Raw genomic sequence first — 14,663 nt, forward strand, 5'->3', positions numbered from 1 at the left:
CGTCTTTTGTTCTTCTCCCGGACAATTGGCCGGGGGCAATTTTATTACCAGCTAATGGAAACACTGGTATACAAATATTACTGTATTGTAAAGAAGCAAATCTTGATTCATATCTCACGTCACGTACACTACCTCCGTAGGTAGTGTACGACTCTACCCCTAGATTTGAACCCTCTCCGAGCATGTAAAGAATGTAAATAGAATTGTCTCTTCAAGCCAAATGCTCGCACAGGAAAAAATCTTAGCTCACATCTCTCCTGTTTGTGTTTCAAGCCCTAATGTTTGTATGAATCCATCTTCCTAGGAAGGAAGGCTACTTTTGATTAGCATGACCAGGAGTGTGTTATGACATTATGTGCACAAGGGATGTAATACAGTAGGCCTTCTCCCGTCCCTCATCCCTCCTTCCACCCCCACCGGGACCAGAATTGACTGTGTGGCGTCAAGGCTGCTTAAACCAACTTTCCTACTTTGTTAGTTAATTTATTTTGGAGTTATTAACTTTGGTCATCGATCCTGGAAGGAACTTTGGTCAACTATTACCAGGGCTGGCTAGCATTTGTATGTTGGTCTACCTAAGTTTGGATGCGAGGAAAAAATATGTTTAAGCTCGATTGCTAAAATGGATTAATTGATAACTAATAACCTTGGCATAAAGGTTTTCCAAGAGTGTGGCTGCAGAGCAAAGGGCACCTGTTTGAGTTGTTGCTGCAGTGGAGAGACTTTACACTGGTATGAGTGGAGAAAACGGAACTGACAGGAACTGTCTTGTGACGGAGACCATTAGCCTATTTGACACCACTTGAATAGGCAATCTCGTTGTAAACGTTTTGTAAATGTTCAGTCATCAAGCGTCATTTGGCATTTCCTCTCTCATTCCTAGCTCACTGACTATTACAATTGATCACAGTTAACAGCAGGTGGTAAATACATGTTTGCAACCAAACCCAGTGGCGCTGGCCTATGGAGGATCAAACCTGCCATAATTATAAATAAATAAATGCACACAAATAGATAAATACGTGGATGAGTAAATGCACAGCAATAGATCAATAAAAAAATGTTTTAAATTCGTCCCACTAATTAATTGTATTAATTGATATGATTTGTTGCTGTATTTCTTCTTCCAATATGATAATAAGAGGCTGTCAAGAAAACAGACTACATGACCAAAAGTGTGTGGGCACCTGCTTGTTGGCCAGCTCATTTAAAAATCATGGGCGTTAACATGGAGTTGGTCCCCTCTTTGTTGCTAACAGCCTTCACTCTTCTGGTAAGGCTTTCCACTAGATGTTGGAACATTGCTGCAGGGATTTACTTTCATTCAGCCACAATCTGAAGTCCTCGGGCAACTTCCTTCAAGTTGTTAAGAACTAACGTGTTCACTTTTGTGTCTGTTGTAGCAGCTAGCTGACCCAATTTTTTTTAATGCATGCCTCCACACTGAAAAGCAGTTAATCTGGAGAGGCAATGTTTTCAGCAGCGTTAGCCAGCACCGCCAAGTCTCTGGCTACCGCTCGTATTATTGCAGCCATACTACATGCCAGAAGAACTGGGCTACTGTAGCTATCTACTGGTTAGTCTCTCAAGTATGTGTAGTTTTACTTTTTGGACCATCAGAGCCAGGCAAATGCAATCTAGCAACACGCCGTGACAACCAATGGTGTGTTCGATACCACCCACAGACATTTGACACCCCGTCATTATCATACAGAAATGAAAAGTGTAAATAATTAGATAATAGATCAATAATTGAATACATACAGGTATGTAGAGAAATACATTTAATTTTGGTCAGTTTTCGTATTTCCTTGCTCTTTGTGTCCATTTTTTCATTATTTGTTTATTTCTTATTATGGCAGGTTTGGTCCTCCATACTGGCCGCGTCATCATTTGGTTAATAAACTCACCCCTGTGAGGGTGCGACGTGCCACTGAGAAAGACGTCTCGCGGTCAAACTCCCTCCTTTCTCTCTTCCTCCCAGCCTTTAATATGTTACTAGTAGGATCTGTAAAGTGCTACCCTCAGCACACTTTGACCTTTGTCATTTCCGGTGGCCCAGTGGAATGTTCTTATCTAATCAGAGAGCCATCAGACTGCAGCCAGAGCAGAGCACAGGGAGAGGGCTGGATACATTTACTACACTACAGTAGCCGTAACAGTCCCTACAGTAGCTACCTGCCTGGCCTGCTGTAGGGGAAAGGTGAGGCCACAGCATGAGCCTGGTACTGTAGCCTGGCCACGTGGTCACTCACCCACTGTTTGACCTGAAAGAGGCAGGACACATCATATGCACTGACTGACCCCCCCCCCCACACACACATACCGCACACCACACACAAAAGACTGACTTTCTGCCTCTGTCATATGTAGGGGCCTTTTTAATGTGGTGCTAGTTAGTTATAGCAATAGTGCGTTTTAGTTTATGGTAACCTGGGATTGAGTTTTCAGTTGGAATCTTTATAGACTCTAACAGATTTGCATTTTATGCTTCTGTCCAGGCTCCAATACCTATTGATAGTGGTTGGGTATCCTTGGATATTACCATTTGTTCAACTCTAACCAGTAGGATAAGTCCTGTCAAAATCATCTGTCAGTGAAGCTCATGGGATACGGAGGTTGTAAATGGTTATTCAAGAGTTTAATATCCTGTTGATTTTGGGGTGTGTTGGGTTCCCAGGCCCTCCTGCCGTTGTCTTTTATCAATCAAATGTATTTATAAAGCCCTGTCACAAAGTGCTAAACAGAAACCCAGCCTAAAACCCCAAACAGCAAGCAATGCAGATGTAGAAGCACAGGGGCTAGGAAAAACTCCCTAGAAAGGCATGAAGCTAGGATGAAACCTAGAGGTGGAACCAGGTTCTGAGGCGTGGCCAGTCCTCTTCTGGCTGTGCCGGGTCGAGATTATAACAGTACATGGCCAAGATGTTCAAACGTTTGTTTTTATGACCCGTCTTTCTCTGACACCTCAAACTCTCTCTCTGTCTTCCTCTCTCTGGTTCTCTCTCTTTCTCTCCCTCTAACTTACTGACAGTTGTGAAAGAGTCACATCGCGGTCGGTTATAAAGTGTGTGTTCAAGCAGTGGTCATGGAATGTGTTGCAGTCATCATGTCTAACCATGTTCTGTCTGTGTGCAATGGCACCCCATATTCATGACGCAACATGGTTGTGGTGTTCAATTTCTCTCTATATGCGGAGGTAGTTGATGCCATGGTCTTGTTGCAGTCCCACCCTAACTATGTCTCTCTCTCTCTCTCTCTCTCTCCAGTGACAGTTATGCGCGTGTGAGAGCAGTGGTCATGACTCGGGATGACTCCAGCGGTGGGTGGCTGCCTCTGGGAGGCGGGGGCCTCAGCTGCGTTACCGTCTACAAAGTCAGCCAGACAGCGGGCACCACCACAGACCCAAACACCAGCACCACAGCAGACTTCCTCATCAAGGGGGAGCGGCTGAAAGACAAATCGGTAAAGGTCCAACTGGCTTTCTAAACACACACAACGAGCACAATTCTCCCCATTTAAGATATATGACATGTAGCCTACGATTCATATAAAACTATACCAACCTTCCACTCAAGGGGTTACGCACTCTTTATACACACCTCACACTCCTCACCTTCCAACTCTCACTCACACCTAACACTCGCCGCTCACAATGGAGTGCAAGTATGTTTGCTATGTACTATGCACCGACTCAGCCTCTGACGCAACAACCACTGAGGGGGTCGTGGGATGAGATCAACACACACACTCAGAGGAAGTGGTTGTTTGGCTTTCTTCCACTGTGCAAGGCAGGTATCTGTAAATAGGAGCAGGGCTGACTGAGTGTGTGATGCATGCTGACATCATCAGAGAGAAGAGAAGGACACACTGCTCAGGAGAAGAGAATGAGGGATGTAGGAAATAAAACTATAAACTATATCGGAAGGGAATGAAGGAAAGAAATGAATGGATGGATAGTCATGCTCTGAGCACTGCTTCAATTCATGCTCTTGTCCTAAAACTCTGATACCCTTCCTGTCTCTTTTTTCATGTTAAACAAATATATTTCCCTTGGCAAGAATTAAGAGATGACTGTATTAATTCAGTGTTGTGGATACGTGGCTCCTCCCTGCCGCGTAACTGTCTATTCTGAGCCTGGGCCACTGTGCACCATGGAGAGTGATTCTGGTGGCCACCCATCCCAGTGGCTTGTTAAAGCGGGAGGTCCAAACCGCCGTTTTACTAGAGACAATCCTTCCGCCTCAGACTTGACACTCATAGTTCCCACACCGTGTGTGTTTACGCGGTGGGACAGGGCGTGCTCTCGGAGTGTTGTACAGTCAGACCTACAGCACGTCTTCAGTTCAGATGTTTGGGTGGCTCATGTAGTAAAACATGGCTTCCCCGGCTACCACAACAAACACCCCGCCATATGTAGGCTGTTTGGGGCATCCCACCCAGTGCCAGGGTGTCAGCTGGCATTACCCACTGTGCCACCAGCAGATTGAGGACACCAGAGAGAGAGAGGGGCACAGAGAAACGCATCGAGGGAAGGAAGAGGGTGAAACATGGGAAGAGTTGGAGACAGAGCCAGAGAACAAGAGAAAGAAGGGAGCAGTGAAAGAGATGGAGAGGAGGGGAAAAGAGAGACGGATGAGAGAGCGAAATGTCCAGTCAAATTGGAAGAGGTAGTGGGACAAAACATTTGACGGAAAGAGAGGGAGTGGGAAAGAGGGAGACGAGGTGGTGACTGCAATGTTGGAGGGGGATCTGGCTATCAGTGCAGTGATGCGGCACAGAGTGTACTGATGACTCAGCTGGCTCCTGATATAGCCACCAATGGGCCTTCTCTCTCTGTTCTCTCTCTCTTTGTGTGTGTGTTAAAGAACACAGCTTTAATTGGCTGCTGAATTACCAGGTCTCAGATTATAACAGCTCTCTCTTTTTAACTCTTTACATTCTGAGCCATATACGGGTTGAAAATGGCAGATTTGGCTACTAATAAGTGCCTAAATTGGAACAAAGTGGCTGTAAAGTAACATGATATGCATGGCGTCAGAGCTCTGGCTGTGCGCTTCTCAGTGCTGTATGGGTTCTGAACTTGAGGACCATGTGCGACAAGAAGTTGTCACCTTCCCTCCCTGTAATTGGGCAACTTTCGGGGAATACTGTGAATAAGAGGACCATGTGGTTTTGAAAGATGAGACGCTGTGGATTATAATAAATACCGTTTTGATGTCATACGAGCAAGCCAAACTCCCGTGAGTCCAAATGGGCTCTTCACATTTCCAAATCATAAAACCCATGTCATATACAGTGTCAACCTTTATGATCACTATGTTTGTACAGTTACAAGATGACGTGTTGTCAAACCCTGGGTTGTTCTGAACAGAGTGAGCCTATGTTTGTTTATTGTGAAGAAAATTTGGCGCGGCACACGCACCTGAATACACTCATGACCCCTTTCTATATACGCACCAACATTACGGTCTGTTTCTCTGAACTGCCTTGTGCAAGCCTAAAAGCTGTGAAATCATGCCCACCTCACCCAGATTGACATTTTTACTTGACCATTTCTGGATTGCGTAAACTACAAAAGTAATTCGGTGATGCAGGGATGTGTTTTTAAATGAAACAATTACAAGTGTACTTGCTCTGCTTCCTCAGCGGCACAGCTAGGAGAGCTCAAAAAAGTACCTTATAGTTGAAGACTTCTTGTGAGTCATAAGTGCAGTGTAATTGCTTAGGAACTGCACATTTTGGAGAGGTGTGTGCCACTTGGAGACTCCAGTTAGCCCTCTCACTCAAACCTTTGTAAATGTTATGTTGCACCTACCCCACATTTTCCATGAATAGTCTTATCATGTTATCCAGAGTATTTTCAGATTTCGTTATCAACAAATGTTGCAAGAAGTACAATAACTAAAATCAACAGAGTAATGTTTTGATTCAAGTGAACTGTTGCGTACTCAACTTTTGGTCTAATAATTTTCCCATTATCTCCAAACTGTTCCCTTTCACTTGCTACAATGGTTATGCATATGCTTTTCATATTTCTTCTGTAAGAAATATTTCAATTTAGCCCTACCCATGTAGGCCAATTCCCACGAATGTAAAGGGTTTTAAGCTTTTTGACTCTTAATACAGCGTTTCTTTCTCCACTGCTAGATTTAACCTAACTTCCTATTTCTGTCTACTATTTGTGTAGCCTGCCTAATAGGCTACTTTTGTATTGGAGTGTTTTAAGAAAGAAAAAAAGTCAATCTTCCTTAACCAACGTATTTCTTAAAGCTAGAATACTTAGTTAATACTTAGACTTCTAAATGAATGTTATTGGGTGTATAGTTATATTCTCCAAGAATCAATGGGTATACATATACACCACTGCCCCCATATATACACTACCGTTCAAAAATTTGTGGTCACTTAGAAATGTCCTTGTTTTTGAAAGAAAAGCACATTTTTTTGGGTCCGTTTAAAATAACATACAATTGATCAGAAATACAGTGTAGACATTGTTAATGTTGTAAATGACTAGTGTAGCTGGAAACGGCTGATTATGAATATTTTTTTTAATCATTTTTTTTATGGAATATATACATAGGCGTACAGAGGTCCATTATCAGCAACCATCACTCACTGCTTTATTATTGTTTCAATTAAGGACTCTAGCTTTAACTGATAAATGAATAAAAATAATAGATCATACGAGCTAAGAGGACTCAGCCCCAGGTACTCTGTGCATCGGAAGTTGTTTTTGGAATTGGATTTTAGATAGCATTGCTGCTTGGTAGATTACCAAAGGGATAACTGAATGGATGGATGTGGTATCTATCCATCTCTGTGTGGTGTGTCTCTGCTGTTTGGTGTCTGTTTGTCCTCTGCTCTCACACAGAGAAACAGTCCTGTCCTTTTGATAACATCCCAGAGTGGAATCAGTCCCCCTCCTCCTGTCACAAAAGCCAGAGTGCAACTCTAAACTCCCCAAATCTGTTTAGACTATCTTAATTCCATTAATCTTCTCTCTCCTTACCTATCTCTCTGTCTTTCCTGATCCCGCTCTCTCTCGCTTCCTGTCTCCTATTTTTTTTTCTCTCTCTAGCTCTCGCTCTACCTCCCTGTGTAGAATGCGTTGTCGTCCTTCCTCCTAGCGGAGATGCTTCCTCCTCCTCCCGGGCCCACCGCTCACCTTACCCACTCCGGCTCCGCTCAGTCTCGCCTCCCACAATCAGCCCCAGAGGCAGACACCCCTGCCCCCCTCTTCTCTCTCTCCCTCCCTCTATCCCTCAGCAGGCTCTGTGAACACAAGGGCTTAACCCTTACCCCTGTCTTTCTTACTCCTCTTTTTCTCTGGGAGAGAGACACACACACCTTGTCTGTTAACACACCTGCTAGGCCTGTTGTGAATGTGTTCATGCACTAATGTCATACTCCCTCACTCACAAACCAAATATGTTTCCTAGCCTTCTCATGTGACCACAGTCACACACCAGGTATATTACATATCCACACGCCCTCACATACAGCTGCCACGTATGCACTCTGATCAAACATAGACAAAGGTGCACACGTTGACAGTGATTTAGATGGCGACTGTCATGGTGCAATTGGGGCTTGACTTTCTTTGAATGTTGATTTGTTTTAGGGGGTTCTTTTGTATTGTTCTTGCATTGGTAAGAACATTTAATTTGACCTTTTTGTTTTAATGATTAATCTCATTTACTAAATACCATCAACACAGATTACCATGTTATAGACATTCCCCAAATAAGGGATTCAAACATGCACATCAAACAGAATGCACAAGTTACCAAGTGTCGTCCTTCCCTCCCTGATCCAACCCCAGGTGCGCGCGCCCCGTCTCACTCACTCGGCCCTCTTCGTTGTGCACGCTCACGCACAACCTCAGACTAATGGCTACCTCTCATTTCATTTAATCTGCCTAGGGTAGCGGTCACCAACCTTTTCTGTGTCAAGATCACTTTCCCAGCAAGCCGAGATCAACCGCTCAGATTATTTCTTTTGAACAATACTTAAGAGATATGTTACATTAACCTAATAAAAACATTTCTGTAGGAATGAGGTTTGTGCAGTAGGCCTAATACATTATCACAGGATATTGGCTGTATGCCTGGCCTGCCAATATTGTTCTTCTCAGACCAGATTATATATAAAAATCAGTTGGTGTAGCACTTGCGAGGCACTGTGGAGCATAAATGTAAATAATTAGCGTTCTTATTTTACTGTACTGATGGTACCTTCATCTGATGCCACATGGGGCTTTCAAGACAACTGGGAACTTGGGGGGGGACTAGGTCTAATCATGACGTCAGTGATCTTCAGGTCTGAAAGTTGGAGCTCTAGAAAGATGACCGAGTTTCCTACGTGAAATTCCAAGTTGGATGATTGTTCAAAGAAAAATGTGCAGTCTGATCTCGTTTCTTTTTACGAGTTCCCAGTTGTCGGAGATTTCAGAGTTTCCAGTTTGTTTTGAACACTGCATTAGTCTCAACGCAGGGAGGGAGTGAGCAACAGAGTCTGTCACGGTCCCTGCACTCGACTTCCTTTCCTCCGGTGAGACTGACCAGAGAGAAGGAACACCGTCTTTCACCTGATGGCGAATCTCGAGTCGCACCGCATCTGCCTCATGCACAAATTCAAGTTGTTCCTATGACCAGAGAAAGTGAAATATTCCTCGATATTAAAATAGACACGACAAACTGCTAATAATAATAACGCAGGGCTATCTACACTTGGCTACTTGTTTTATGCTTTGTAATAGTGTTGAATTAAAACTTAAAGTAACTTGTAAAAACAGCAGCTCTTTTCTGTATTCTTTGTCAGTCTCTCTGTGATCATGGTTTTAAAATTAATTCAATCTTACATAGGCTAGTATCAAACTTTGCTGTGGCCAGGTTGTGGAAGCTCTGTATGCATGGAGATTTGAGCTATCCGATTTGGCCAGCGCAGTAGGCGCACTCGTTTTAGCCACAGATATCCCAGTTCGCCGGGTAGGCGGAGTTTGTATATTCAGACAAATTAAATGGTTAAAAATGGGAACACCTTTCTTACCCGGTGCGCAGGACTTCTGAATCAAATGCACCTACCGCCAACAGAGCAAGCCTTTATCGTTCGTGTTTCTACAGAAATGTTTGGTGATCGACTAGGAATGCCTTCAAGATCGACCAGTCGATTGGCGACAACTGACCTAGGGGAAGGGCTGGAGGCCGTCCAGCACGCTTGATTAATAATGGGCTTTTGGAAGCACCCGACTTTCTGCAACACAATTGCAGTGCCTTCAGAAAGTTTTCATACCCCTTGACTTATTCCAAATTATGTTGTGGTAGACTGAATTCTGAATGGATTTTTTTATTTTTATTATTTTTATCTCTTACCCGATAATGACAGTGAAAACATGTTTAGAAATGTTGTATTGAAAAATTAAATACAGAAATATCTCATTTACACCCCTGTATTCACACCCCTGAGTCAACACATGCTAGAATCACCTTTGGCAGTGATTCCAGCTGTGAGTTTTTCTGGGTAAGTCTCTAAGATCTTTGCACGCCTGGATTGTACAATATTGCACATTAGTCTTTTTAAAATTCTTCAACTTCTGTCAAGTTGGTTGTTGATCATTGCTAGACAGCCATTTTCAAGTCTTGCCATAGATTTTCCAGACAATTTATGTCAAAACTGCAACTAGGCAATGTTGTCTTGGTACGCAACTCCAGTATATATTTGGCCTTGTGTTTTAGGTTATTGTCAGTGTTGTGTTCGAGACCACCTAAAGCGGGACCGACTCAAGACCGAGACTGGAGCAAATCGAGTCCGAGTCAAGACCAAGACCGGAGGGGGGGGCGCGAGACCAAGTCGAGACCGGGAGGGGGACAAGTGGTCAGAGAAAAGTCAAGACCGAGACCAGAAAAATGCGAGTCCAATTCAAGACTATGATTGTAATTTTGTCAAATCACCACCATAATAAGAGTTAAAAATGTCCACTAGTTCTGTGCTCATATTTCAGAACAGCAAAAAATGCAGAGAAAATAGAGCCACTCTACAAATTATTACTAACCCAAACACAGTGGGGAACCAATGGGCCTTCGACACCTTCAGAGAAGGGCTAAGAATTTATAAAATAATAATTATAATACTATAGCAATGATAATTATATTATTTTCAATTATGTTCTGAATTAGTCTCTTAAGTTTTTATTGGAAAGGAAATGGTTAACACTGAAGAGGAGAAAAAAATATCAGATTTTAAGATTTTTCTTTGCTGGTCTCTGGGGAGATAAATCTAGCTAGTGAAGTCAGCCATTGGCTAGGCCATCAGAAGTTAGATAAAGGCATCTGCCGTTCAACTGTATTAGGGCAACATTTTGGAGTGACAGTTGAATCAACCAATCACATTTTGACTTAATGGATGGGACCATTTTTACAAAAACTTATGGAAACTTCTGCCTTCTTGAAGGCCAACATAGTCACTGCTCCAAAGACGAGCAGTAGTCTTCCCAAGGTCTAGCCAATCAGAGCTACAGTAGACCTTTTGTACAACAAGCCATTTGCCTCATGGGCCTGCCATCATTCACTTTGAACTGGACTGTGTGTTTACAGGCAGTTGCAACAGTGTGACTTTAGATCACTTGAAACCACAAAACACAATATATGTAAACACCACCAGAGTCCTCTTACATTTTGGAACTTTAGAGTCCTATTGATCTAACAAGCATGAAAAGGTAGGCTCTCTCCCTCAGTTATGCAAATAAACAACAACAAGATCAACAACTAATGCTAGCCAGAGCAAGCTAAAATCTAACGAAGGAACATTATATAAACCCTCAAGCTTTTTCAGATAGTTGGCCGTCAAAATTGCACTGATAAACAATGGGGAATTGTAGCCTCCTCATTCTTCTGCAGCATGCCTGCCAATGCATGCTTGTCCCAACCAAGCGAACTGGCTAAAGTTGGCTAGCTTGCTAGCTAGCTACTTCCAGACGCAAATGAGCGTTTTTTACTAACTATATATATTATTTTTTTGTCTACGTTTACTGACACTGGTCATATTCAGCAAGTGTTGCGCGTTTGTAAATTCATCAATTGTTTTCCGCTCTGGCACACTCAGACGAGAGTGCTCTGAAATCGGAGTAGATAGCCAGAGTGAATTAGCGAACGCAGGAGATGCTAAATGAATAACAGTTGGCTCTGTGTTTTTAGCTTGCTACATAAATAGAAACGCTAGCCTATTAGCCACGTTATGACTGACGTGTGATCATTGCCCTTGCTAGTTAGATTGTATTGGCATTCCCAGACTTAGTTATATTCTTCCGTTTTTGTCCAGCATATTGAGTCACTAAAAACAGTGCATCGCATCCCGAATGGAGGCAGCAAACAATGCCAGCTGTGATTTACAACCTGATAGCAATATGTGTTGGACTACCAAGAAATGTATTGGTGAATTATATTAATCATGAATTGAACTAGATCCATCTATTCTGCCAACAATGCCTTAGTGTACGTCATGGAACTTTGAGTCAAATAGAACCCATTTTTAAAACCTTATAAAGTTGGTATTGTAGCGGAAACTGGGGATTTTATATTTTTTTTACTGATATTATGATTGTCTGTTTGTTTCATATCTGCAAAGTAGTCCAAACTCTGTCAGTTCCACTTTAAACTTTACATCACTGGTTACTTTGTGTGCTAAACATGAAATGTTTTTTGCATTGGGAAGTAATAGTTGTACATTTCGATTAGGAAATGCTTAATGGTTGTGTTTTTATTCTTATGATTTGGACCTACTGGCTTATTATGTCTGAGTTCATGGAATGCTTATCCTTTAACATCATGCTGTGTGAGACTGCTGTCTTTCCATTGGCCTTATGTAGTGATGCCTGGAGAAGTGGTTATACTCAAATATTTCCAAAAGGTTTCCCTAACCGCCCGCCCAGGAAAGGCAGCCTGTGTGAAAAATCCTATGTTTCCTATGTTTTTAAAAATTAGTTTTCCTATAGATGTTTCAGATTTTTACTCTCAAAAAAAGACAAACATTTGAAGTCCACAACAATGCTTAAACAACATACATCTGATTGGGTGGGCCTGGCCCCCCAATGGATGGGCCTCTCTCCATGTCTACGCATCTGATGCAAACAGCACATGATGACAACGACCACCCCTCATCACTGTCAAACGCTCTCTAAAACACTTCTGCGTGCAGGCCTTTCTAATCGACCTGGCCGGCGTATCCTGGAAAGACATTGACCTCATCCGGTCAGTAGATGATGCCTGGCTATTCTTTAAAAGTGCCTTCCTCACCATCTTAAATAAGCATGCCCCATTTAAAAAAAAATAGAACTAGGAATAGATATAGTCCTTGGTTCACTCCAGACCTGTCTGCCTTTGACCAGCACAAAAACATCCTGTGGCGTTCTGCATTAGCATCGAATAGCCCCCGTGATATGCAACTTTTCAGGGAAGTTAGGAACAAATATACACAGGCATCCTGTAGCACTAACTCAAAAAGGTTCTGGGACACTAAAGTCCATGGAGAATAAGAGCACCTCCTCCCAGCTGCCCATTGCTCTGAGGCTAGGAAACACTGTTACCACCGATAAATCCACTATAATTGAGAATTTCAATAAGCATTTCTCTATGGCTGGTCATGCTTTCCACCTGGTTACCCCTACCCCGGTCAACTGCCCGGCACCCTCCACAGCAACCCGCCAAAGCCCCCACCATTTCTCCTTCGCCCAAATCCAGATAGCTGATGTTCTGAAAGAGCTGCAAAATCTGGATCCCTACAAATTAGCCAGGCTAGACAATCTGGACCCTCTCTTTCTAAAATTATCTGCCGAAATTGTTGCAATCCCTATTAATAGCCTGTTCAACCTCTTTCGCATCGTCTGAGATTCCCAAAGATTGGAAAGCTGCCGCGGTCATCCTCCTCTTCAAAGGGGGTGACACTCTAGACCCAAACTGCTACAGACCTTTATCTATCTTTACCTGTCTTTCTAAGGTCTTCGAAAGCCAAGTTAACAAACAGATTACCGACCATTTCGAATCCCACCGTACCTTCTCCGCTATGCAATCTGTTTTCAGAGCTGGTCATGGGTGCACCTCAGCCACGCAGAAGGTCCTAAACGACATCATAACCGCCATCAATAAGAGACATTACTGTGCAGCCATATTCAACGACCTGGCCAAGGCTTTCGACTTGTCAATCACCACATTCTTATTGGCAGATTCGACAGCCTTGGTTTCTCAAATGATTGCCTCGCGTGGTTTACCAACTCCTTCTCTGATAGAGTTCAGTGTGTCAAATGGGAGGGCCTGTTGTCCAGACCTCTGGCAGTCTCTATGGGGGTGCCACAGGGTTCAATTCTCGGGCCGACTCTCTTCTCTGTATACATCAATGATGTTGCTCTTGCTGCTGGTGATTCTCTGATCCACCTCTACGCAGACGACACCATTCTGTATACTTCTGGCCCCTCTTTGGACACTGTGTTAACTAACCTGCAGACGAGCTTCAATGCCATACAACTCTCCTTCTGTGGCCTCCAACTGCTCTTAAACGCAAGTAAAACGAAATGTATGCTATTGAATCGATCATTGCCCGCACCTGCTCGCCCGTCCAGCATCACTACTCTGGACGGCTCTGACTTAGAATACGTGGACAACTACAAATACCTAGGTGTCTGGTTAGACTGTAAACTCTCCTTCCAGACTCACATTAAGCATCTCCAATCCAAAATTAAATCTAGAATCGGCTTCCTATATCGCAACAAAGCATCTTTCACTCATGCTGCCAAACATACCCTCGTAAAACTGACCATCCTACCGATCCTCGACTTCGGTGATGTCATCTATAAAATAGCCTCAAACACTCTACTCAACAAATTGGATGCAGTCTATCACAGTGCCATCTGTTTTGTCACCAAAGCCCCATACACTACCCACCATTGCGACCTGTACGCTCTCGTTGGTTGGCCCTCGCTTCATGCTCGCCGCCAAACCCACTGGCTACAGGTTATCTACAAGTCTCTGCTAGGTAAAGCCCCGCCTTCTCAGCTCACTGGTCACCATAGCAGCACGCGCTCCAGCAGGTATATCTCACTGGTCACCCCAAAAGCCAATTCCTCATTTGGTCGTCTTTCCTTCTAGTTCTCTGCTGCCAATGACTGGAACGAACTGCAATAATCTCTGAAATTGGAGACTTATGTCTCCCTCACTAGCTTTAAGCACCAGCTGTCCGAGCAGCTCACAGATCACTGCACCTGTACATAGCCCATCTGTAAACAGCCCATCTATCTACCTACCTCATCCCCATACTGTATTTATTTATCTTGCTCCTTTGCACCCCAGTATCCCTACTTGCACATTCATCTTCTGCACTTCTACCATTCCAGTGTTTAATTGCTATATTGCAATTACTTCGCCACAATGGCCTATTTATTGCCTTAACTCCCTTATCTTACCTCATTTGCACTCACTGTATATAGACTTTTTGTTTTCTTTTGTTCTACTGTATTATTGACTATGTTTTGTTTATTCCATGTTTAACTCTGTATGTGTCGAATTGCTATGCGTTTATCTTGGCCAGGTCGCAGTTGCAAATGAGAACTTGTTCTCAACTAGACTACCTGGTTAAATAAAGGTGAAATAAATGTAAAAAAAACTAAAAAC

General features: G+C 43.2%; 1 protein-coding gene across 1 annotated transcript in view; it reads left to right on the plus strand.

Moving 5' to 3' along the window:
- spred1 (sprouty related EVH1 domain containing 1) overlaps positions 1-14,663 on the plus strand; it is a 74,324-nt gene that overhangs the window by 41,141 nt on the left and 18,520 nt on the right. The window contains exon 2 of the mRNA XM_014193659.2: positions 3,270-3,465. Within this exon, the coding sequence (XP_014049134.1) occupies positions 3,270-3,465 (196 nt within the window). The remainder of the gene's footprint in view (positions 1-3,269; positions 3,466-14,663) is intronic.

The sequence above is a fragment of the Salmo salar genome, chromosome ssa01 (assembly GCF_905237065.1).
Source record: "Salmo salar chromosome ssa01, Ssal_v3.1, whole genome shotgun sequence".
NCBI classification, from domain to species: domain Eukaryota; kingdom Metazoa; phylum Chordata; class Actinopteri; order Salmoniformes; family Salmonidae; genus Salmo; species Salmo salar.